Raw genomic sequence first — 23,954 nt, forward strand, 5'->3', positions numbered from 1 at the left:
TTTGAAGTACAAATGTTTTATTGCAATGTTTCGTTATTTACAGTACCGTTCGCTTTGTCCCTGGGTGCTACCAAAGTGCAAGCTGTTTGAAACAGAAAAGCTAAACGATGGTAACTCAACAGCAAAACAGGACCGTGCCTTATGCTCGTACTCTCCTGCCTCCTCCCTGGCACTGAAGGCAGAGAAGTTTGCTGCTCTCCCTTGTCACTTGGCACATTCTGGCAATGTGAAACTTTGGTCACAAAGGATTGTCGGTTGTTGGTCTGTTCAAGGTGATGGAGGAACAGGAATCTGCAGTCTTCGCAGCTGGACTTTATTGAGAATTCAGGGTTTCTGACTACGTTAACAAGACACCTTTGTACACAGCACTATTAAGTTCCTATTTCAAATTTTGATGTAAGTACTGGTTCATTTCCAATTCTTGTTGTTGCCGATTCTCTTTGGTTTGCGTAAGCTTGAAAGTCATCTGCCTGGTTTGAGGCTAGATCTTCCTGGCTTAACTATTTTAAGAGAGCCAGAATTGCCACAGAGTTGCTACTGGATACTGAAATTGGACTTGTCATCTCCTAGAGTTGCATTTAAAGGTCTTTACAAAATACTGCAATTCTTATTATGTGATTCCATTTTGTATAAAAATAGTGATTCAGACACCACTGAAGCCTACATTTTCACACACTTTCATCTCAAAGGAGGACAAATTACACTGGCTGCTTCAGGAATGACCTCTCAACAGAAACTTGCCCTTGTTGGGAGGGGCGGTGGTAGTTAGTATAAATTTATTGAAGACTTGAGAATTCCAGTGTTCCAATGGCTAAATTCAGGTCAAGAATCTTTTCAGCTAAGTGTATTAGCTTGAGAAAGTACTTAGACAGGTGTCAGACTTGAGTACCTGCAATTGCCACTGCGTTACCGTAGTATGAACAGGGCTGTTGTTACCTTTTAAAACTTGAGACACTTTGTGTTACAAAGCCTTGTACAATTAGGAAATGTTTAAGACTGCATTCCTGAAAATAAGTTACTTGAAATGGCACTCCCATCCTCCAGAAAACATGCAGCAGGGCTGTTGGGGTAAGGCTCAGTGCTACTAACAGCAGCGCTCTCTCCTCACCCCGTGCCTGGTTTACAGTTCAATAATGAGTCCCTGCAACAGCTGCCTCAAATGATTCTGAAATTAAAACTTCTCAAAAATGGGATGATTGTAGCTCTTGGCAGGTTTTCCCCTGCGAGTTTTTTATTCCATGTTTTCACAGGCTTTGCTGTATCACTATTGACAGAAAGTCACCAAAAGCTTTACAGTTGCAGAAGGTAACATTTTCACAAAGAAAACGTATTGTTTTCATTTCTCAACCTACCATACAAAACACGGTGTTTAAAAGCTCTGCAGTGCCTCTCTGCCGTCATTCTTCTGGAGTTTGAAGGAGGCAGCAGAGCTCACATGCAGTCAACAACGCTGCTGGATCCTTGGCCCATATCCCGGATCTGGCTGCTGAGACAAGAGCACACAGCCACGCCTGCTCCTGCCCTGCAGTGGGACACAGAGCCAACGAGTTCCCACCTGAGGAAGATGGCAGAGGGGAAAAAAGAAGTAAGTTCCTGTCTTTTCTGAGCAACTTGAAAGCATTTATTTTCTGTGTCTGAAATTCTGTTATATGGCCTAGCTGTTTACTCTGCACAAAAATACACCCCGCTGGTTTATTCGTACTATTTGAGTAAATTTAGCGCAAAATCAGACTGAAACAACCAGAAGAATGTAGATTCTTATTGAAGGAAGGGAAAAGGACAAGGGATGGAGATAAAGAGGTGGTGCTTAAATATTTACAAGAACCACCTAATGCCATAAGCAGCACTCCTGCATCACCAGTCATGAATATTACTCAAAATTATTACCAGGAAACAATAGATAGACTCCAGCTGCACATTATTTCTGTTATGTTGTGTTTTCATATCGGCAGATTTCATTATCTTATTAAGCCAAATAAAACATGTTAAATTACCTATTCACTATGGGATCAAATGCTTCCACTGTATTCAGGTACACATTGCCATTATGACCTCCAACTGCAAAAATTTTACCCATCAGCGTCGCTATGCCAACACCACCCCTCGGAGTTGTAAGCTCTGCTACATATTCCCATTTGTTACTGCGTGGGTCAAAGCGCTCCACCGAGCTCAGTGGAGAGTTGTCATCAAAGCCACCTGCAAAGAATCAGCACAGTATCGGTTTTTAGCCACTTCTAGCGCTGGTGATATCCAGCACTGGCATTATCAGGCTATTCTTAGCATTCAGTAGGCTAGTGTCCAGCTCTATTTCTTTACGTGAACTTTACAAACTCTTAAAAATTAATCTAACAGCTCTCCCTCCTGTCACTGCACAAGCATCACCGAGAGGGACAGTTTTCTTCTACCCAAGTTACGAGAAGAGGTATTTCTATTATTTTTCTCCTAGAATTCATCTTACACATAGTTATAATGGGACAGCTTCTAAACTGGAATAGAAGAAAACTGAGACCAGTAAAAGGATGGTCCTGATCTTATTTTGGCTTGAACAAAATACATTCTGGTGGTGTTTTCAAATCACAGCATCGCTGAGTAGGAAAAAATAATCCTCAATAAGACTTCAGTGATGCATTCCCCTTGCTGGGGCAACTGTCAGAAGAGCATTTTACTCAAAACTATTTTAGCCACGGTAATACACAAGGCAGAGCTCTGCAACTATCACTGCGGCTTACCCACCTGGCATCTTTCTCCCTCAGGAAAAGCAGGTAAATGCAAGGTAGGGCAGAACAGGACAACAGGCTGTGGGATAAGTGTAATCACCACGCAAAAAAGCTGCTGTTGTCTACACTCAGAATAGAACCAGAGTGCTTTAAAAGTGTGCGAACATAAGAATCGTTTTCCTAAAAGGAAACTCAAGTCTCGAGGATTTTCTATATAGACATACTGTCCTGAACAATACAGCCCTCCTGAAATGTGGGTTAGGAACTGCTTTTTATTTCCTCACTAACACACCTTCATCTAAGTGTGCCCTGGTTGTGCTTGCTTGCTTCTCCTCCCCAAGAACACAAAGTATAGGTCAGGTCTGTCTGTTCCCCGGTCCCTCTAGCAACAACAGCCTCTTCCAAATGCCAGTACTTGGCAGAGAGAGCACCACAAAATGCCACACCCCTACTCACCGACAACGTACAAGCATCCGTGGAGCTCACTGACACCGTTGCCAGCTCTTCGCTGACCCATCTCTTTCACTTCTATCCACTTATCCAAATGGGGATCATATTTCTCCACGCTGGAAAGAGATGCTACACCATCGTTGCCACCCACAGCATAAACATGGTTCTGGAAAAGAGTTTTATAGAGAAAGATTATTCATAATGTGCATGCATTTACTCAGCTTTCCATAGCCAATGTGACAAGTATAGGAAAATATGGTCTATCCTTTCGGTCCTAATTATTTACTTTTATTTAAGAATTCCAACAGACTTAATTATCTAAACTTGTAAATGCTATCTTCCAACTAAAGAAGTGAAAAATTTATGTAGAGTTGCAGATATTTTGCAGAGTACACATGGCGACAGGGGGATTAAAGTGCAGATGTTTTCAGTACCTTTAAACATAGTAACTTAACAAACCGGAGTCAGCTGGATGAGACACGAAATATTAGCCTGATGTTAGAAGGGCCCTCGTACTTGCTCCCAAGACCTCAAGTACTGTTGGAACAGGGAGCACAGTTCAATTCAATATGAGTATTATCCTGTATCCTCACCCTTTGCAGAGTGCCATAGGACTCCGATGACTAGAGATGCAGAGACCCACCACCAGCTGCGTTTTGTTTAAATCTTGTGTTCTTCCTTGTAAAAGCAGATTTGAAAGCGGGTTAGTTCCTCAGCTGGCCCCGACCTGGGAGGAAACGGTCACTTACCACCAGGGCTACGGAGCCCACTCCTCCCCTGGGAGTGTTCATTGGGGTGACTGCGCTCCATCGATCGGAATCAATGTCGTATCTTTCCACATCGCTGAAGCAAGTGTTGTCATCTAAACCTCCTATTGCGTAAATGGGGCCGCCAAGGGAGGCAAGAGCAATTCCTCTCCTACGAAAACCAAAGGATCAATACCTCAGTGCAAATCCTTAAGGAAAGGCAACGTGAAAGACATGCCAAGTGCAATGTTTCCTGACTGGCGCCTGTTTCAAACTATGGGAAAAAGGTAATGAAAACTTAAAAAGTGAAGTTGATAATAAATAATGACCAGTAACTGTGGCTGGCCCTCTTGCCGCGGTCTTGCAGCTTTGTCCTGAAAGCCTTTTGTGTGCTGGCAGCCTCCCGTTAGAGGGGCTCCAGAGTTTTATCTTAAATTCACCTCAGCTTTCCCAGGCACCTGTATGTTATTGTGTGATCCATGAACAGGACTGTTGCAGCTAGAATATTTTCAGACTGCAAGAAGACAAAGCTCCAGTTTGAAAAACAAAAAACAAACAAAAAAAATGCAGGAGGGCATGGAATACTGTTTTAACTGAATGTCACCTCAGGTCCAAGTCCTCTACTTACATGCTTGGATATGTGAGACTGTCTTAGTCATTTGAATTCTCTGTCTTGGTACTGAATTTTACACCTCCTATCTTATTTTACTGAATCTGGTGGAGAACCAAAGCCAGCTGGTTTTAACTTTGTTGGTATAGCTGCTGCTACAATTTGGAAATGATTTTGGGGGGGCCGATATTAATACATATTAAAAAGCAAACCTGCGATGGACATTAGATGACTGAACTCTTGCAAGACTTAATTGCAATTTCTGCCATTCTGTTATTTTCTATTAAGTCTGTGTTAAAATAGTTGTCAGATTTTTTTCCTACTAAATCTACCAATATGAGAGTACAATCAGTACTACAAAATGAAAAGTATGGTCTGAAATGTAAGCATTAAGTTTCTGCTTTAACTACCCAGACAGGTGATTTACCATTTCACCAAGAACGTTCTTGTCTCATTACAAAGAGGGCAGGCTGGAAGATACCTAGGCGGGAGCAAGGGAGGCACAATCTTTCTACAGAACAAACATTGTGGCAATATCCTGGCCTTATCTTAAATTGCCTCAGCGGGTAACACAGACGCATGCCATCAATGGTGGCAGGTGAGGTTTTTTTAACCAAGTATTCTGACACTACCTCTGTGAATGGAAGGAGTGGAGCACAGCCAGGGTACAGCAGCCCTTTCCTTTACCAAGGTACCAAGTAAGAGATGTCACAGAAATCTAGGCCTGATGTTTGCTGATAATATGCCCTGGGGTGATGGCAGGAGGGAGGAAAAGGAGCAAGAAGCCACCTTCTAGGTGTCTGGGTCTTCTACTTTGATTAGGTCACAGCTACAAATAGCTTCAAGAACCATGCTCGATATTTTACTCCTACTTGTACATGATGTTTTTAGAAACAACAAACAGCAAAATGGAATGTAGAATTAAGGAGACTGATTTAAATGACAGCAGAAACAAAAAACTACAGATCTGTGAGTCCAGTAGCTCCTTAAAAGAATCTTAAATATCAAAAGGCAAGAAAATCATCAATCTGACTTCCATTTTCTTAGTGCTTCTGGCCTTTTGTGGCAAAAACATAGGCAGCTACTGGTTTCCTGAACGTGAAGTATTTCATTCACTGTGCATATTCCGCAGGCAGTCATCTTGCTCATTCTTAAAAAGAGCAAAAAGCTCACAGAACCAATTAATCAGTTTTAAGTTCTTTATCAGGCACAGCAGAAAGGCCCTAGATACCGGCACGTAAGCACAGCTGGAACAGAAGAGTTCTCTGCTCCAGAAGCCAGCCCCCTCAAAATTAGAAAAAAGGAAAAGGGTAGTAGAGCGACAAAAGAAAGCCAAACGGTAAACATAACCAATGGTACCAGCCAGGGCCTCTCCCTGGAGAGAGGGATTACACAGTTTTGCACTGAAATACATACAGTACATTATGCACAACTATGTGATGTACACAAGTATGCAATGCAGATTTGAGTCTGCTTTACAGCTAGTAAATAAAGGTGTTTGACAGCGTAAAGCCCCGAAATAGGAAAAAAATATTCCTAAAACTAGCACAGTTTGGAAACCCAAACAAAGGCAGGACAGACATGTTTTTCCGCATCATCAAGAAATGATGTATCACAGACCAGGACTTAAATTTTGGATCACAGGACACGTACCTCTTTGTGTTCATTGATGCCTTCATCATCCACTTGTTTGTGAGAGGATCAAATACTTCCATGCTTCCTAAGTGTTCATTTCCATCATGTCCACCCACTGCATAGACTTTACCTGAACACATACGCATCTTACAATACAGAAATTGCTTGGCAACGTTTCAGTTTTCATTTATGTAATATCCCTGCCTACGTGGAGACAAAAAGCTCAAATAACAAAGTTTTCAAATGTTTTCAGTATCAGGATTTTATTAAGTACAGACTTTATATTTTTATATGCTGTACTCAACCAGAGATCTGTTCTAAAGTGGACTTTCATACAAAGCTTGAGAGATACATAAAAAAAAATTAAAATCTTCCCATAATTTGAGTACTGCAGGTCAGATCAGTTTTGGACATTTCTATCAGTCTCTCCAGATTTCCTATGGGGAAAAAAATACCGCTCTTCTGCCACAGCGACACAGGGGTCACTGTGTGCAAGGAAAAGCTGCATCATGGCTGCCAAGCTGCTGTGGGCTGCACAGACCTGGTTTCAGAAGATGGAGACCCAAAAAGAAAGGTAGGTCTGCCCTTGGAAGGGTTATGGTCTTAGTGACTTGCCTGTACGGATTTCAGCATGAAGGGAGCTAGTACGCATACTAACAAATTCTGGGTGACACTGCTGTATAACGCCGTTTCTTTATAAATAGATTTTTTAAAAAAATCACCTATTAAGGCAAGAAGCTCTATAGAATAGATAATTTATAAAAGAATAGTCTGGCTTGGAAGGGACCATCAAAGGTCATGCAGTCCAGCCCCCCTGCAATGAGCAGGGACATCTTCAGCTACATGAGGTTGCTCAGAGCCCTGCCCAGCCTAACCTTGAATATTTCTGGAGATGGGACATCCACCACCTCTCTGGGTAACCTGTTCCAGTGTTTCTCCACCCTCACTGTAAAAAATGTCTTTCTTGTATCCAGTCTGAATCTATGCTCTTTCAGTTTAAAACCATTACCGCTTGTCCCATTGCATCAAGCCCTACTAAAAAGCCTGTCCCCTTCTTTCTTCTAAAGCCCCCTTTAAGTATTGAAAGGCTGCAATAAGGTCTCCCCAGAGGCTTCTCCATGGTAAACAACCCCGACTCCCTCAGTTGGCAGTAGTATCTCTCCAGTACGCATGCTCTCAGACTGTTTCAGAATCAAAAACCCCTTCATGGGGAAGAAGCTTTACTAAACTAAGTACTATCCAACATTTAAGCCATTGCAAGACAGATTTATTTAGTAAAAGTATGAATTCCACAAAAGGAGCAAACAAATGCCTTTTGAATAGGGTTACTGACCTCCCACGGAGATCACGCCCACGTGCCGCCTTCTGCTGTTCATTTCAGGGCCGAAGAACCAGTTGTTCTTACTGATAGAGTAACACTCAATGCTGCGAAAGGGGTCACCTGATCCGCCTCTACCACCGACACAGAACAGCACACCTGAAGAAGACAAAACAGGTTTCCAGAAAACTAGTGGGAAGATGGGGGATAAAGTTGTCTAGCAGAGCGAACTGAAAATACAGTAGTTTGGGAGAGGTTGTATTTCACTTTAAGGGGCATGGTCATTGCCCTGCATAATTGGATGCTGGATTTTGGCCTTTGCTTGGCATTCTGCTATGGCAATTAACTATCTATGCTCTTGCAAAACCAATGCGTATTTTAAGCATACTTTTTGTGATTTTGCTCAGGGAGATGAACAGATGGTTTGTTAACTGCAACAATGTAAAAATTAGGGTTTGCAGTCTAACATTCGTTGCTCACTTATGGTGTAGGTTAGCCAAAGAGTTTAAAAGTTAGCTCAACCTTCTTGCACCAAAAGGTAAGTGTCCACTGTTCTCGGTATAGCTTTAAGCATACTGCCTGGTCATACCATAGTTAACAGTTCTAGCTTTAATACAGATAGACAGATAGAGCTGATCAGGATAAATAAATAATGCTTTAAAGAGAGAGACTTGCTAGGAAAATGCAGCACATCAGGTACATGATGGCTTTCCCAATTTTGCGTTAAGTCATTAACAACCATTTATACCAAGCTATCTAACCCTGCACAGATGTGCCGCCTTTCCTGCACACCACTCCCTACTGGATAATCAGACACACATTTAATTACCAGCAGTCTGCTTCCTTGGTGTTGTGCGAATGGAGTACTCAAAGTCTGGCACTGCCCTGCTGCTCAGGTGAAGGTGGTAGTTTCTTGCTTCATCCAGCAAATCCCTACATTTTAGATTCTGCTTGACAATCTCTTCCTTTGCCACAACACCCATAAGGAAACAAATGGGCAAGAGAGGCAGCCGTACCTGACAGAAATGAACACAGATGGAGTAACTGGCTGAACTGACTGAGTCTCACCATTTACAGTGACGCACGCATAACAGATGGCAGCTTCTGAGCCAGCTGGCAGCCCCACGCTCTTCACTAAAAAGAATCATTTACTTTTTTTTCTTTTTTCCCCAAGTAACAGTGATATGAACAGTTCTTTTTAGTGACAAACATTTTCTACAACCATTTGCATTTAAGCAGCAGTGGAGAACTGTCCCTTGGCCCAGGCTGAGCGGAGGACGGAGACAAGTGCCTCTGCCTGTACTGCAACTGGGCATGCCTGACATGATGCAGGCAGCATCTACGGCTTTACCAGGACAGCCTGTGTCAGGTTAGTCTGCTGAGGGTATGAATTTGCAGCTCATTGCTATGCCAGTGTAAGAGGGCTTTTGCTAGAATGGCTCATTTTGAATGGCTAGTCAAAAAGCAAACACTGTCGCCATGAGCTAAGTGTCTATTAAGGAGGTACTGCTAGTGCAGTAATGCCCTTCTCTGGTGTGGATGACAGACTACAGGATTAAAAAAAAATAAAATGTTGAGAGCTAATTGTTTCCTTCCCATGGTTCCCCATCAGAGTGGTGACCAGGCTGAGGAATGGAAGGCTCTTTCCAGGTTAGGCTACAGGTGGTCACTACCCAGAGCAATCCCCAGTGACAGGGCAGATCTGAAATAAGGTCAGCCTCTCCAAGACTGCTTCAAAATGTCCTCCCCGCAATCATTTACGTCAGCAAATCTTTCATTTGTCCTTGTGAGAAAAACAGGAATATGAAGTACAATCAGGCGCAAAGGTAGGCCAGGTGTCAGCGGGGAGGAACTGAAGTAAACCATCATCTGACTTCCTAAGGTTTGGAGTCAATGCTGTCAAGCAGCTCCCAGTTAGCTCAGCAGCAACAGTGAAGAAGTCCAGTATCTCTGGTGCTTCTCAGAGCAGCAGGATGGTGCTGTTACACAGCTGGCAAGTCTCTGTGTCTTCAAGTAAGCAAGTGTCTCTGCGAGTTCTTCCTTAGCCACTTGCTTTCATCCCACCTCTTCCTTTACTTTGGCCTGGCTTATTTTAGGCTGATTAAAAGCACCACCCTAGTTCTGCTAATAGACTCATGAGGTTAGTGATGTGGTAAGAACTGAAGGCTGACAAATTCAGAACCTCCTAACAGCAAAACCCGTAAGGCTGGTTATGATGTGGCTGTTAAGAAGCCCAGTCATGTTATCTGCTAGCAATCATGTCCAAATCAGCTGATGGCTCCATATATTCTGGCAAATAACCCATATTTATAGGAGGGGGGTTTACTTTTTCATTGCTTTGTCATAGACTCTGGTTTCCATGAATATAATAAAGCTGTTAATCTTATCTGCTAGCATAACTTGGCATTAAAAATCAATCTACCTTTTTTTCTTTTTTTACATCTCAAACTATAATTGTCTGTAAACTTAGTTATACTGTACTAACATTTTTTTTGTACCAGAAACCTCACGCTGATCTAGATGAAACTGAAGGTTTTTGGAAGCCACCTAATAAACAGTTGTAACCTTTTACCAGGAAATGTGAAAAATTATGCATGAAGACAATGACTGCAGCATGTTAGAAGACCTCTCGTTACTCACAGAACACTGATATTAGTAACTCTGTCAAATGGGAAATATTCGAGTTGTAGTTCTGTGACAACTGAAACAGCACAGTTGATCCTACCTGGTAAGATACATAGCACATTTAGCAGTGCGTGGCATTTGGCAGGAGGAGCTCCAACGGGTGTTTAAATTTCAGCTGAGTGACCTTCTGATACCTGTATGTGTTTGTTTCAGAAGCAGTGAACTTGCATCAAATCTAGACGATTAAACTGCAGACTCCTTCTGGATCCTACAGGTAACCAGCAGTGCTAGTCTTGTGAGAATTAAAGGGTCTAGCATATTTTTTCTAGCCTGCTCATAGTGCTAACACATCTTGGTCTTTTGTTAATGAAATAGATAGAACATTCCAGAAGTAGCATGACTTGATGTAACATCTCCATGACAGTTTTACTTTCCTAGCCATGTAAAAAACTTCCTCAACAGCTATGCTCTCCTTTCTTAAGTACAAATACTTACCAGCAAGGGAAGTGAGTGTTTTAGGCTGTAGTAGCATCAAACCAATTGAAGTGATGGTTTTATGTTCTCCACTATGTGTAAATCTAAGAAGTTTCTGCTCTGACACAGATACAGCTTTTTGTTGACTCCCCATCCCCTAGCCACGAGCATAAAGTCAGTACTCTTCTCTCTACAGAAATTGGAGAGTATGACTTCCTCCTGATATTCAAGGTATCTAACCTGCTTCCACAGTCAACTCACAACTGTAAATACCAGATGAGGTACCAAGCACTAAGAACATTTTTCATCTCAAGATCTACCTTAAGTACAAACTGTTGATTATATAACTAAACTAGTGACCAGACAGGCACCTGGCACCTCGGTCCACCCTACCTGTGCAAGTATTTCATCCAGCCACGTAGCATGATGCTGCGGATTGGCTAGAAGCCACTTGATAGCAGCGTTGTAAACTTGCTTTTCATTTTCAACATTCAGGTCACTGGAGGACAAGAGTTTATGGAGGTGCTGTGGTGACACGCTCACAAAGTCTTCACACTCCACCACCTCTGTGAAATGTTCGCAAGCATACTGATCAGCCATGTCCATCAAGTCAATGCGGTTGTGACTCTCTGCAAATGCCCTGACTGCCAGGCAGTTGGAGGGATGGAAGTGCAGTTTCATATATTCACAGCATGCCTTTGCTACCAGTTCCACCTGAAGAATGCAAGCAGCATAAAAGAGAGGCTGGACATTATCCACCGTCAGAGTAAGCCGGGAGGAGTACACAAACTTCACTAGGTCTTCTATTGCATTGCCATCAAAGTCCCTGATCTCAATCAACGTCTGCTTGGCTTCAGCCATTTCCGAAAGAAACATGGCTCTGAAGTAAGGTATAACACAAGCTAGCACTAGTTTGTGGCAGGAGATAAGCTTTGAACCAACCTGAAAAAAAAAAAAAACAGAACAAAAAATGCCCCAATCTTTTACTGGAATATCAGTATCAGCTATGAAAGAATGGGCAGTTAAGTTGAAATAAGAATTCTGAACTTCATATGCATTGAGCTACTGTATTTTGTTCAAACAAATTAACTCCATTTGCCCTGTTCTACTGACAGATCAATGCATCTTAAGCAGATCTGAGTTGTAACAGCCACGGCGGTAGGGCAAGGCCATAAACCAAGGAAGCAACAGCATCGATGCACTAAACTTGCTTTTAAGAGCTGTGTCCTATTTTTTAAATGAAACATCCTTAGGAATATTCTAGATGCATCTTGGAGACAGGAGGAGACTGCTAGGCACTTGTTTGTTTTATGTCTATTCAGAGACTTGGGGGGAGGGTGGGCAGGCGGAATTGGAAAGTGACATTTTTAGACTACTTAATTCAAATCTTTTACCACTTTTTACCACTTTTACCACTGCTGAGGAACTGATAATGCTGTTTATAAAAGCAAATTCATGTAAAACCACAGTAATAACAGCCGTTACAGGGATTATTAAAAGTTACCAATCGCTTCAAGATTTTTTAGAAGCTGTTTAGCCACAAAAGGTAAGAGTATTCTCCATAAAGACAAGGTATTTTCAAAATCCTAATCAGAAAGCTTTTAACTTTAAAAAGTCTGCCTGCGTTCTCTTTTAATGTAACTGGATTCTAAATACTGAAGGTAAATGAATAGTCCACTACTTATTTGTGTTAGAGAAGTACTTTCTTACAGCCTTTGTCATTCTGTAGTCGACACTAACACAAAGGGATGGCCAAGTTAAGCAACCGGTTTTTAAGTAACTTGAATTCAAGTTTTAAGCAACTTGAATTACATGTTCATTTTCAGATTAAGGTGTTAGTGAGCTGTCTTGCAATTTAAAAAATAAAGATATTAAATTGTAAAGGATAATCCGGAGGTTTTTGTAGCTCTGATTCAATACACAATTGCTCTACCCTTTTTTAAAAAGCGTGTATTATCAATACAAGGGTAACATTAAGTGGGGTACATGAAAGAGTATGCAGATTAAAATAGAGGAAAAGATGGATGGTGAGTTAATTAGACCACTCCAGAAGAAACAATTCATAGACCTACCAAATGAACAAAAAGGCAAACCAACAGGAGAAAAGCAGATGGTGTGCATCTGCCACTCTCTGCCTTTTAACAGGGATCTGTTCATATGACAGTAACAGTACAGTAGGTGAAATTCCAAATTTTAACTCTTTGGAGCAGAGGAAGTCTCCCTGTGAGCTCCCACAGTTTCTCACTGTTACAGTGTCAGCACTCCCAACTACTTAAGTACTGATGCAAAAAGATGCTACCAGCTGGTCTGCTATACCCAGGGAACGCTCCCAAGCCATTCTCACCTTCAGAGATTTTTGTTCTGCCCATCATCCCAGTCTCTAATTAGATCTTTCTGTTGTATTAAGTGGCTTCACTATTTTACCCAAATCTGCTTAATTTTAATTATCTAGCATGACTTGATATTTCAAAATTAGGAGTTCCCCTCCAGTCATTAACTATCATATTTTAAAAGCCAGCAGTTAAATCAATGACTGGTCTGACAACAGCAAAGCCAAAATTACTCACTATCACAGGCCATACACAAAATCAGCAACTTCAGTAGAGAAATAATTATTCTTAAAACATGACAAATGCCTGAGCACTACAAAAAGAAAAATCAAGCCCTGCAGAAAATTCTAGTTCAAGATACAGTTACCAGTTACTTGAAAATCACTGATTTAGGAAGTCTTACAGTAAGATGTACAGAGGTTGGCTCTATACTATCTACTTGAGGACTGGAAGCCAAGTCATGCAATCTAATATTCTTAAATTACCAAAATAGCTCCACACAAATAATATAAATGAACATCAATACAAGTCTAACTTTGGGAAAGTTAAACTGCAGCCACAGTAAAGTTTATTTTCCAAGCAAAGTTCCCCCAGCAGGAGTATACCTTTAACTATGTTTAGAAAATAAGATTTTCTGCCTTTTTTTCAAGGGTGTGTGGAAAGGGAGAAAAGTGAGGATGAGGTCAAGAAAAGGGAAGAGGAAGGTTGTTAAGAGTTCCAGTATGAACCTTCTTCCCCAAAACACCTTTTAAAATTACAGATGTAAAAAGACCTGATGATGAGCTGTCGGGCAAGTTCTGTTTCATGTCTCTTGTGCTGTCTGGAACAGCTTCAGTATTGTCATTCAGTGTCCTATGAGCATTAATTCAACTGTTGTGAGCCACTGGACCTATTCACTGGTGCATCTAGTGCCTGCTCAGCACCTGGTGACAGGCAGTTCAATATCTGCTGTGAAGCACAACAGAAAAATGTTCCTACTTATTCTACTCCTGTTCTCTACTGGGACAGAAGAGAGAGAAAACCTTTTCCTCTCAGAGATTTTCCCTTGTCTCCCAAGGGTTTCAGAAAGATGAGATGCCTACTGGGGGGCACCACAGACACACATCTGTCAAGGGTTTTCCCTGTTAATATGTAACAGTAAAAGTGGCAGGCAAACAATTTCTCCTAAAGACATCTGTCATTTCTTCTTGGTATAGCAGCTACACTTCATCTCTTTTTCATAAGTAACTATCTTGCACTACTAAGACGTCTAGCTAAGCAATACTTAATATTTGCAGGTGCTGGCAACCACCGTTACAGATGCTAGATATAAATTTCTTGTGATCAGGACATAAGTAATATACTGCTGAGTTACAAAGAAGGCATTAAAGCAGTGCTATGCAAGAATCATAAAACTGGTCTCCTCTTCCTCCTCCTCTACTCTTTTATCAGCTGTAGAACATCATAATCTGGGGTGGGGTTTTTTTTTTTCTTTCTTTGAGAATGCTGGAAGTTAGCTTTGTTCCAGAAATCCTGTTTGCCAGGAAAGATCTAGCAAAGCAACACAAAATGCCAAAATAAGAGGTAAAACTGGGGATGAAAGTGAGAACACAGGGGCTACAAGGAGCTGAAACTGCACAGTAATATACTGATTGTGGGAATTTGCTTAGAAGGCAAGTTGGGTGCAGTCACAGTCATGTACTTCTCTCAGAGTGTCAGTATCTAAGTGTTTACATTTCAGCTGTAAACTTCCTAAAAAGAAAAAAAAAAACCAAAACACCAGCATATCTAGAGATGCCTCAGCCCCAACGGTATTCTGTGGCTTCCATACCCCTGCCCAAATTCACAGCCACCTCCAGCACACTTGTTCATAGCTTAACCTTCAGACTGTTAAGTGCAATGGATGTGTGACAGTATCACCTTCAGTGTAACATCGCAGAGCTCTCCAGCTTCGAAGTAGTGAAGAAGAGAGCTGTGAAAATCCTTCCAAGCTTCATTTGCCTCAAATACGAAGATATCATCTTCACTGTCACTGTTGGAAGACCTAGTCTGCTGCTGTTGCTGCCGCCTTTTTCCCTTTATCAGATGTTGTTTAGCCTGCTCTGGGACCATGGATTCTGAAGCCATTGGCTGTTTCTTCTTTCACTGCGTAAATCTTCGAAAACTCCTGCCAAGACAAAATCCAGCCCATCAGGAGTCAAGTCCTAAAATGCAGTAAAGTACTGTTCATTGCCCTGTTTTTACAAACACAAAAAAACCCAGATGAGACATCAGGTACGGCTAGTACCTAACACTTTGATTACATGTTATAAATACTACCTATAATCTTAGTTGGGGAAGGTGGGAGAAGAAGGGGCGCGGGGCGGGGGGAAGACCCACAGTCAAGAATCCTATGCAGGTAATCTTTAGGAAAAGCCATTGTTTGTGAACTTGTTGCCCACACTTCCTGGAAAAGATATGAAAAAGAAAAGGCAAGGATGCATCTTCCAGCATTCCTGATCTCACTGCTGTGGATGGCAGAGCAATAGAAGGGACACAGCCCACAGACAGCTGTGCTGCTTTGGTCCCTAAGCAGTATCTCTTATCACTGCTGCCACAGACAAGACTATCGATCTGACCCTGATGGGTGCTTTGTGTATAATTACTGCTCAGCTTTCCTAGGTCTTCAAAAGCTAAAGCAATCCTTAAGTGTTTTGTGCATTTATGCAAATGGAAGCAAAATATAAAAAGCTTCTACAGAACTAAAGAGCAAGAATTTACACTTACAGAAAAATCTTGGAATTAAAATTACTTCCTTTTATTGAACAACCTTATTAATCCAACAGATTGATATTTAAAGCATGATAATGACTGAAATGCCAAGTTTTCTCCTGCTTGCCAGCTTTTATTTTAGACTGTTTACCCAGCTTAGGTGATGATATTTCAGGTGTCTAAGATTTATACAACTTGAGCTAAAGGAATCTTAGCTATACTGACATCACAGCTTTCCCAGGGGTGAAACAGGACTAACACAGACAACAGGGATAAGGTGTTTTCTGCTTCTGTCACTCAAATATTTTGCTCTTCCTGCTACTGTGAGCTTCCATTAGGTTAAGCTCACAGTCCACCTTATTATTTGCAAAAAAAAAGTTCAGTAGGGGAAGAGCAAATTTTTTTTTCCAGTTTGGTAGTGTATTTTAAGTTTCAGCTCTCTGTGTCTAAAAGCCATGAAAGCCAAAGCCAACGCAGTGGGATTTAGGCTGTACAACCACATGCTTTGTGGAAGATTAGGAAGTCCACAAAAAAAATGAAACACTGTTTGAAAGCATGGCGTTACTGATTCAGCTTACAAGCAAGAGTTCTGTTAGATTTTGGCAAGGGAAGCAAACAGATTTGTAAGGTTTTAAGACAAAGTCTCTGAAGAGCATATTTAGTAGCGCGTTCCCCTCTTCCACTGGCTAGCTTTGGTCTTCATGTTTTCTGGGTAATTTAGTACGCATTTATTCTTCATTCTACACTAAGAGATGATGATTGCTGTAGTTCAGAGATTTCTGCTCATGGACTCTGCTGTTGGAGGAAGTGGACTGGCTGAAGAAACAAAAAAATCTTCTACAATAAAAATGTAAATCACATGTCTGGGAGCAGAACTAATTTTCTTCTGGGCTATTTTGAAAGTATTCATGCCTCTTACTAAATTTACAATTCTTCATGCATTGGTACTGGAGAAAGAGCAGGATCACCTGAGATGATCGTACTCACTTCTGTTGCAGGTCACAGGGTTGTTACCAGCTCTGTGTCCTGTGTGGTGACAGGGCTGTTGGCTGCACTGGGCTAAGCAGGTTAAAGCAAGATCAAACGTGCCTGGAACATTCACTAACATGCCATAAGCAAGATAAGTATTTCTTCCTTTAAAAGATACCTTACTTCTTCCAAAACCACAAACTAGCTTATGGGATATTCATATAGTTTATAGCAAGGAATACCTTTTTCTGCTGAAAATTTCTATTATGCCAGACTTGACACATTACTATACTAAGATGTTTTTCTAGTTTTTTAGGAGGGAAAAAACCTTAACATCTTGGTTTTCCTCTTTTAACTTCAAATTAATCCTCCGCTACTGGTACTCACCCCCTTTGCTTTGTTTAACATGCCCTTCGAAGAAGTCGCTACTACCATTCAGATACAAAGTTAACACAGAGCTTCAGAAACAACCTACTGAAGTTACCAAAGTGAACCGAGACAAGAAGAAAAAGAGAAGCTGAAACGCTGTACAAGGGTGTTGAAAATCATCATGTATTATTCATTCAGAGGTAAGACACAGCATGTTTAGCCTACACTTCTAGGGAACTCTTGCTTATTTTGGTCCTTAACTGACACTCTCACTTCACTGCTCCCTAGCTACTCACACCTAACAGTATTTTTACAGCCAAGTAGAAATGCTGCTTTCAGACAGAACTGCCACTGACTACTAAATGATCCTTCACAGCTCCCAAGTCACAAGGTTTTTCCATCTGGCATATATGCTACATTTATCCTCATGCTTTCACTGCAACTGCACGTGTACTTCCAATACTGTTCTGTGTCTCACTGCAAAAGAGGCTGATGGTGTAAGTTTTACCTATTCTGGGTCGGCCATTGTAAACACCAGCACAAACCCCATGTCTCTAAAGATAAATCAGTGCTATTGGGGTGACTTTTTTTAATGTTTTAAACAAATTGAGCAATAACATAAAAGCCAAACATAACTGATATTAAGCAATACTTTTAATCCATGTCTGATGCTTGTATCAAATGAAGCTCTTGCAGGTGATCTGAGCTCTTGCCTTAAGAAAAGACACTGACTGCATATTTGGATTTACATATTTAGTACATGCTAAGTGCACACTTGATATTGCAAGGGAAGAAACTAGAAATCATACCAGAGGAACCAAGGCCATGACTCAGGCACATAACCATAGATAGGAGAATCACATGTACAAGGGAGGTCTCAGTATGGCAATATCAAGTAAGTGTATAGGAACATGACCGCAAGTCAGTTAATGCTCTTCAGATAAAAGAAGTTTATGTGACGTGTTAGAAACTAACATGTTTAATATAACCTTAAGGAAATTTTTGGATAGCAATAGGCTGACACACTTCAGTTTCCTTGGGATGACACTGTGACAGATAATAGTATCTTCGGTAAAATTTTTATTCATCCCCGAAGTTATGAATTCAGGAGCATCCTGTTTCTGTAATGCATCTCAATCATCTAAATCTTTTTAGATACCTATCCACAAGTCTTCCACTTGTCTTAATTACAGCATCTCACAGTTTGAGTCTTCAAACAATTCATTCTCTACTATGGAAAGTACCAGATATAGCCATAAGACAGCTGTAAAGCTAACTCTCAAGGAGGGCCAGGTCACAGTATATATCCAGTTCGCTCTTAATTGTATCTGTCTTGAGAAATAGCACTGTTATGAATTATATTGTCTATTTGAAAAATCAAGGGATTTTCACAATTGGAGGTTTAAGGTAAGTCAAGAGCCACTACTATACTTAGCTTCTGCAAAGAGCCAGTCTTAGCAACACAGTGCACTACTAAACACAAAGAGAAGTAATATTACAGATGTAAAACTCAATATTAAAATAACGCATTGAAGTGTGTGACACAATATATCATGACCCAGACAGAAGGAGAGAAAGGAGAGAATGGATGTTTTCTTTGCAGGGAACACTAGTTTGAGCTGATCTGAATGCTTAGGCCTTTACTGTTGTTATTTTTTTTAAACAGAACAGAAATTACTTTTAGTAGCGCTTGAATCAAGATACTAAACTCTGGAAATCTGAAGGTCAGTATATTTCAACTCCAAACCTACTCCTCCTTCCAGCTTGAAGTGGAATGGTAAGTAGTTTTGTCATTGCGCAACCTTAAAGGGATAGCATATGAAAAAAGCAAGAAGTTGAAGTTGTATTTTCACATCTTGAATTACACAGAAGTTCACTAGTTTAAGAAGCACTAGGTAGGAGGATTCATCAGCACTTAGGTTAGCGTGCATGATGCTCTGTTAATTATAAGAATCTACAAACTGAGAAGAGTCATTTACAGATTTGCTCCCCAAATCAACAGTAATGGAACAATAACATCCAAGTACTTGAGGTTACTTTAGCACTCCATAAATGCTACACAGTCTCTCCTCTCTAGAACAAAACACTGCCATGGCCATTCAAAATCCCAATATCGTGCTCCCCTTTTATCTTGGCAATTAAGTTTTCCAGCCTCGGTACAGTCTAGTATTTTGACTACACTAAGAGTGTAAGTGACCACCACAGAAAGTGACTCGACTCTGAGAAAACTAAAGTAAGTCCCTCATTCGTAACATCATCTGTTACTCCTTGTCACTTTTAATGGAGTGTCTGAATAAAAACTGCCTGAATTAAAAAACCAAACTACACATTGTTTATAGCTCACCATTGTTTTCTGAGAGCAGGTCAGCAATTTCCTTGTTCAAGCTAAATATTTAGAAGTATTGATCTCTGCTGTTCCCAGAGCGCAGCTGTTCCAGGCCCCGGAGCTGGTGTTCTGGTCCTTGGTGCTGGTCCTCAGGCAAGGGACTGAGGATCCCTTCCTAGCTATTCCTCACTATCAAATTTAGAAAAGCAAGCAGGGATGGGAGGGCAGAACACAAGCACATTGTCTTTTATCTGCTGCAATTCAGGTAACAGTAACATCCTGAAGTGAAGCAATTTTGATTCAGACATTCTAGCTAAATCTGAAACTGAATTAAGTGTAAAATTCCTCAAGTCACATAAATTACTTATGTTCAGTAGAGGTAAAATACCTCAATAATTTTGAAGCAAAAAGAAATGGAAGACATTAGACAGCAGCAGGACATGAATGAACATTGCTCTGTTTTCCCCTGTAATGAAAATAAACCCCAGGAATCCTGGCTGACAAGCCAACCTAGATGTTGGAGTACATGGCCTCCTCCTCCTGTCAGGTACCCTGGGAGACAGTGCCCCCCAGAAAGAGGAAATGGTCCTCATTTGTCCATTGACACAAGGGAGGAAGAAACTCCAGTGACACAACAGAAACAAAACCAAGATTCCCAGTATAACCGCAACTAGGCAGTGTTTAGATGAAAGCTATTGTGACAGCCATAAATCCAGTACTCTTTATGAGCAGTGGTACTGAAGTTAGAAAAAAGAAGGCAGTAGTCCAGGAGAAATCAAGATACAGGTGAAGTTTCACCAACTATCCTGTATGCAATTTTGGTTACCTGGCTACAAGACAAACAAAAATCATATCATGATCTGTCCAAAGGACAGTTAACCTCACTCAGAAAACACAAGATGCTTCTAATAGAAGGAGATGAGAAATGTGCCTTTTTTAAATGCAAAGTTTGCAGCCCTAGGAGGAGGGAGATTTTGGAAGTGCCTCGAGTACGAACAGACTGCATGCATATAAATATATACAAGTTTGTATGTGTGGCTGTGTAAAACTAACTTGTCTCATACGGTGAGACTCTGCTGACCTCAAGATTAGATAAGCATATGCAGCGACAAGATCTTCTGCAGTTTGATCTAGCTAACAGAACCAGTCTATCTGTTGTCCTCTGTTGTACTAAGAAAACTTGAACATTTGAAAAGAGGGCAGCTGGCAGAGCTAACAAACAGACAGAGGAAGAGAAACGGGAAAGGCAAGAGGCAGCTACAGTGCAAACTGCAGCCAAGCAGCAGCTTTGACAGGGACTGCACGAGCAGCTGTTCACTGTTCAGCCTGGTTACAGCTGCGTCACCACGAAGGAACACGGGAGGTAAAAAACCTGTTAGACAAAATAGCGTAGAAAAACTTCAGTACTCCCCTCTTCTCCATTCACCAATTCCATCAAAGGAGTTAGGGAAACCTCACGTAAAACTGCTCAGATGACCATGCTAATTAGGTCAAATCAGACAAGGTTGGAAAACTTGGGAAAGTTCAAGTTACACTCTGTATTACAAGCCTAAGACTACTGTACTTTTCAGCAGGAAGTTAATTCAACAAAAAAAAAATAAAATTAGAAACCACACATCTAACTGGTTTAGCTTGTTTAAAACCATCCAGCTTTCTTTTGTAGAAATAAAAAATTTCTTAGACAACACTAACATAAAACTTCTAGATTCTTTCGGTATTTCAAGGTTTCTTTGTAGCAAAAAATGACATTTATTATTTTGTGTTACTTATCACACAGATAGCTCAGAAACCAGTGAAATGGGTAGGTGGCACCATCTTTCATCAGCTTCTATAACCAAAACCCCATCAGTGCTATAGACACACAAACAGTGAATGAGGACTGCCCTTTCTTGGAAAAATGCAACAGAAGAAGGGCAGAAGAGGTGTTTTGTAAAGCATGAAAGCATAGTCTGATAAAATCTCATTTTGGAAAGAATTCTGCCTGGCAATCCCTTAATGCTGTTTTGAGACACCTTCTTCCCCACTTCCTTTGATCCAATATATAAATATGCTCTACAAAGTTCTACTGAGGTTTAATCCCAGTTTCCATTGAACACTAGAAAGACCAACTGTCTTTTGGGCTGTATGGGTAACAGGCTGACAATTTTGTTCAATCTTGCATAATCAAAACCAAACAAACCACTTAATATGCCATGACTGATGCTTGATTTACTTTTGCTTCAGAACTACCACCCAAACCCCTCAGAAGCCCCAAAACAGCAAAGGAAGGATCTGCTTTGCAGATACAGGTATACCTAGGAAGTGATTTATTTACGCAAGGTAACCTTGGGAATATCCAAAAAATAGAACAAAACACAGAAGAAAAAAAAAAAGCAAGTCAGTGCAGGTCTTGGGAGCATAATGAAATATTGATAGGTATGTAATAAAAATTTTAACTAGTACTTTATGTTTGTAAGAACACAGAATAGGCCCTTACCAAGGAGAGGCACTATTGTCTTCTCTGATGGACCTGATTAAAAATAACAGTAGTTTAATGGTCTCCACAGTACCGTTTAGTTTAGCCCTTCCTGGGAAGTGTTAACAGAGAGCAAAATAATTTCTAAGTAATTTGCTAGCTGCCCTTTATCCTGATGCATGGTAACCACCAAAGTATCCCAGAGCTGTAGCCAAACACAGTTTTCCATACACCCACCACCCCTATCTTGCCATAGTTGGCAACCATCATTGTATTCTCTCATCTACAGTCAAGATTCACTGAAGCTGCAACCTCACGTTACACTCAAGTCAAACAGCTCAAACCATAAAGCAGTATCATCTTTCTTTTGTCCCAGAGCTGCAAGGTTCCTTCAAAATCTGTTTGAAATCAAGAGTGCGTAGAGGTGTAATACCAGACAAAAGGTTTCACAACCCAAGAAGCTGCAACTATTGATGCAGGAAATGCTTATTACAAAAATCTGTTTGGTGAAGCCTGCTGAGGGAGAATGAAGACACTGACTAACCGGGTACCCTGCTGCCTTGCATCTCATTACTGGCAGTAATTACACAATGATTGTGTCTGATTAAACTTCCTTTTACAAATAAACAGCCAAATAGAAAGCTGGATGCCAGGCTACTGAGGTCTCACTAACAATCGATAAAGCAAGTAATGAGTACGTTGCTAATCACATGCTGCACAGAAACTACAGGTACAACCTTGGCACATTACAAAGCAGACACACTTACACAGCACAAGAGTTTACAAAGATTATATAGGGGAATCAGCCCAAACTAACTCAAAAACATCAAACTGCTTTAAGGCAGCAGCTCATCCTTTTGCAGTTTAACCTCCATTGCAAGCAATCAAAGCCGTATGTGACACAGCTGCTGTAGTTTTACCTTGTTAACACTTGATGAGCTATTTTACCTGCTGTGGTACTTTTCTACAGTCACACATGTGAATTGTTTCTTGATTATACCCCCAGAAGCCTTTGCAACAGGCACAGAAAGCCAGGTACATCCGAGTTTTATAACTTTTACTGCTGCAGCATACATAGGAGTGACTAGGCAAAGGTGAAAATACAGCTATGAATTGGGAGGCCCTGTTTGGTTTGTGAACTACCTCGATGCCCCTTACGGACAAGAGCCTGATTAACGGGTACTTCCATGCAACCTGTAAGTAATCTGCTCAAGTGGAGATGGGTAGGTGGAACTTACCAAAGCAGGAAAGAAACTCAAGCAGGCAATATAAAGAGCTGGCAGAGTTGTGGCATCTGAAATTCTCATTTGAGAAGGAAAGAGAGATGTGGAACTCCTGCGGCTTCCCCCCTGCAGCAACAGGCAATTTCTTGCTGTTTTTTAACACCAGAATTGGTTTGGGGTAACCGAACTGACTCCGGTTGTTATCCATTACAGGATGTCAATGTAAGCCCACCATGGTACTAGTTTCTTGGGCTGCGGTCTCCACGGTAGGGAAATTAGATGCAGCATCTTGAACCGAGTGGACTACTAGCTCAGTTGATTTCATGTTTTTATCTCCGTGCTTGAGCTGCGCGGCAACAAGCACTCTGTACGGCCAGGACCCCGCGGTGCCTCCCAAGGGACGAGCCCCCTGACGCTGAGGAGAGGCCAGCCCAGGCAGCCGCCACCCCCGCCCTGCGTGATCTGCCCCGCTTCTAGGTTAATTTACAAGAAATCCGGGGTCGGTTTGGGTTTCTGAAGCCGGCCGTGACCGTTCGCAATGAAAGGCAGCCGGGCCCGTTACCAGCCCCACGGCCGAAGGAGCCCCTGAGGGGCGGGCTCGGGGCCGCGGCCGGGGCGTCCCGGGGGGGCTGTGAGGAGGCGGGAAGCCCGCCGCGCCAACACAGGCAGGACGGCTCCCCGGCATACCTGAGGGGAGGGCGGGTTACATAAAGGCAGGGCCCACCATGGCGGCGGCGGGCCCTGACCGAGAACGAGCGCGGTACGACGGCGAGGGGCGGCAGCGGCAGAAGCGCGGCCGCGGGAGAAGGGCCCGGGAGCGGGGTGCAGCTCTCCCGACGCCGGGGGGTGGAGGGGCTGGGGCGAGAGGCCCGGCGCCCGCCCCGCTCACCTGCGCTGCTGCTGCCGCGGAGAGCCGGGGAGCGCTGCGGTGCGGTGCGGGCCGGGAGGGGGTGGAGGCGCCGCCGCGCGGGGCAGGG

The 23,954-nt window shown here is 41.9% G+C and overlaps 1 protein-coding gene across 5 annotated transcripts; it reads right to left on the minus strand.

Moving 5' to 3' along the window:
* On the minus strand, positions 1 to 23,954 carry KLHL8 (kelch like family member 8). 5 transcript variants are annotated; one of them, XM_037395741.1, is made up of 11 exons: positions 23,867 to 23,937; positions 22,993 to 23,103; positions 14,805 to 15,051; positions 10,969 to 11,517; positions 8,306 to 8,492; positions 7,492 to 7,635; positions 6,177 to 6,288; positions 3,917 to 4,085; positions 3,174 to 3,333; positions 1,995 to 2,196; positions 1 to 1,555 (listed from the first exon to the last, which is right to left on the minus strand). In XM_037395741.1, exons 3-11 carry the CDS (start codon positions 15,009 to 15,011, stop codon positions 1,432 to 1,434), a joined length of 1,854 nt encoding a protein of 617 aa, XP_037251638.1. In that variant the 5' UTR covers positions 15,012 to 15,051; positions 22,993 to 23,103; positions 23,867 to 23,937; the 3' UTR covers positions 1 to 1,431. The 5 variants fall into 5 exon arrangements, with proteins under 5 accessions (XP_037251638.1, XP_037251664.1, XP_037251634.1 ...); XM_037395767.1 differs by lacking the exon at positions 22,993 to 23,103 and having other exon boundaries at positions 10,969 to 11,289; positions 23,867 to 23,954; XM_037395737.1 differs by lacking the exon at positions 22,993 to 23,103 and having other exon boundaries at positions 23,867 to 23,954.

The sequence above is a fragment of the Falco rusticolus genome, chromosome 1, assembly GCF_015220075.1.
Source record: "Falco rusticolus isolate bFalRus1 chromosome 1, bFalRus1.pri, whole genome shotgun sequence".
Taxonomy (NCBI): Eukaryota; Metazoa; Chordata; class Aves; order Falconiformes; family Falconidae; genus Falco; species Falco rusticolus.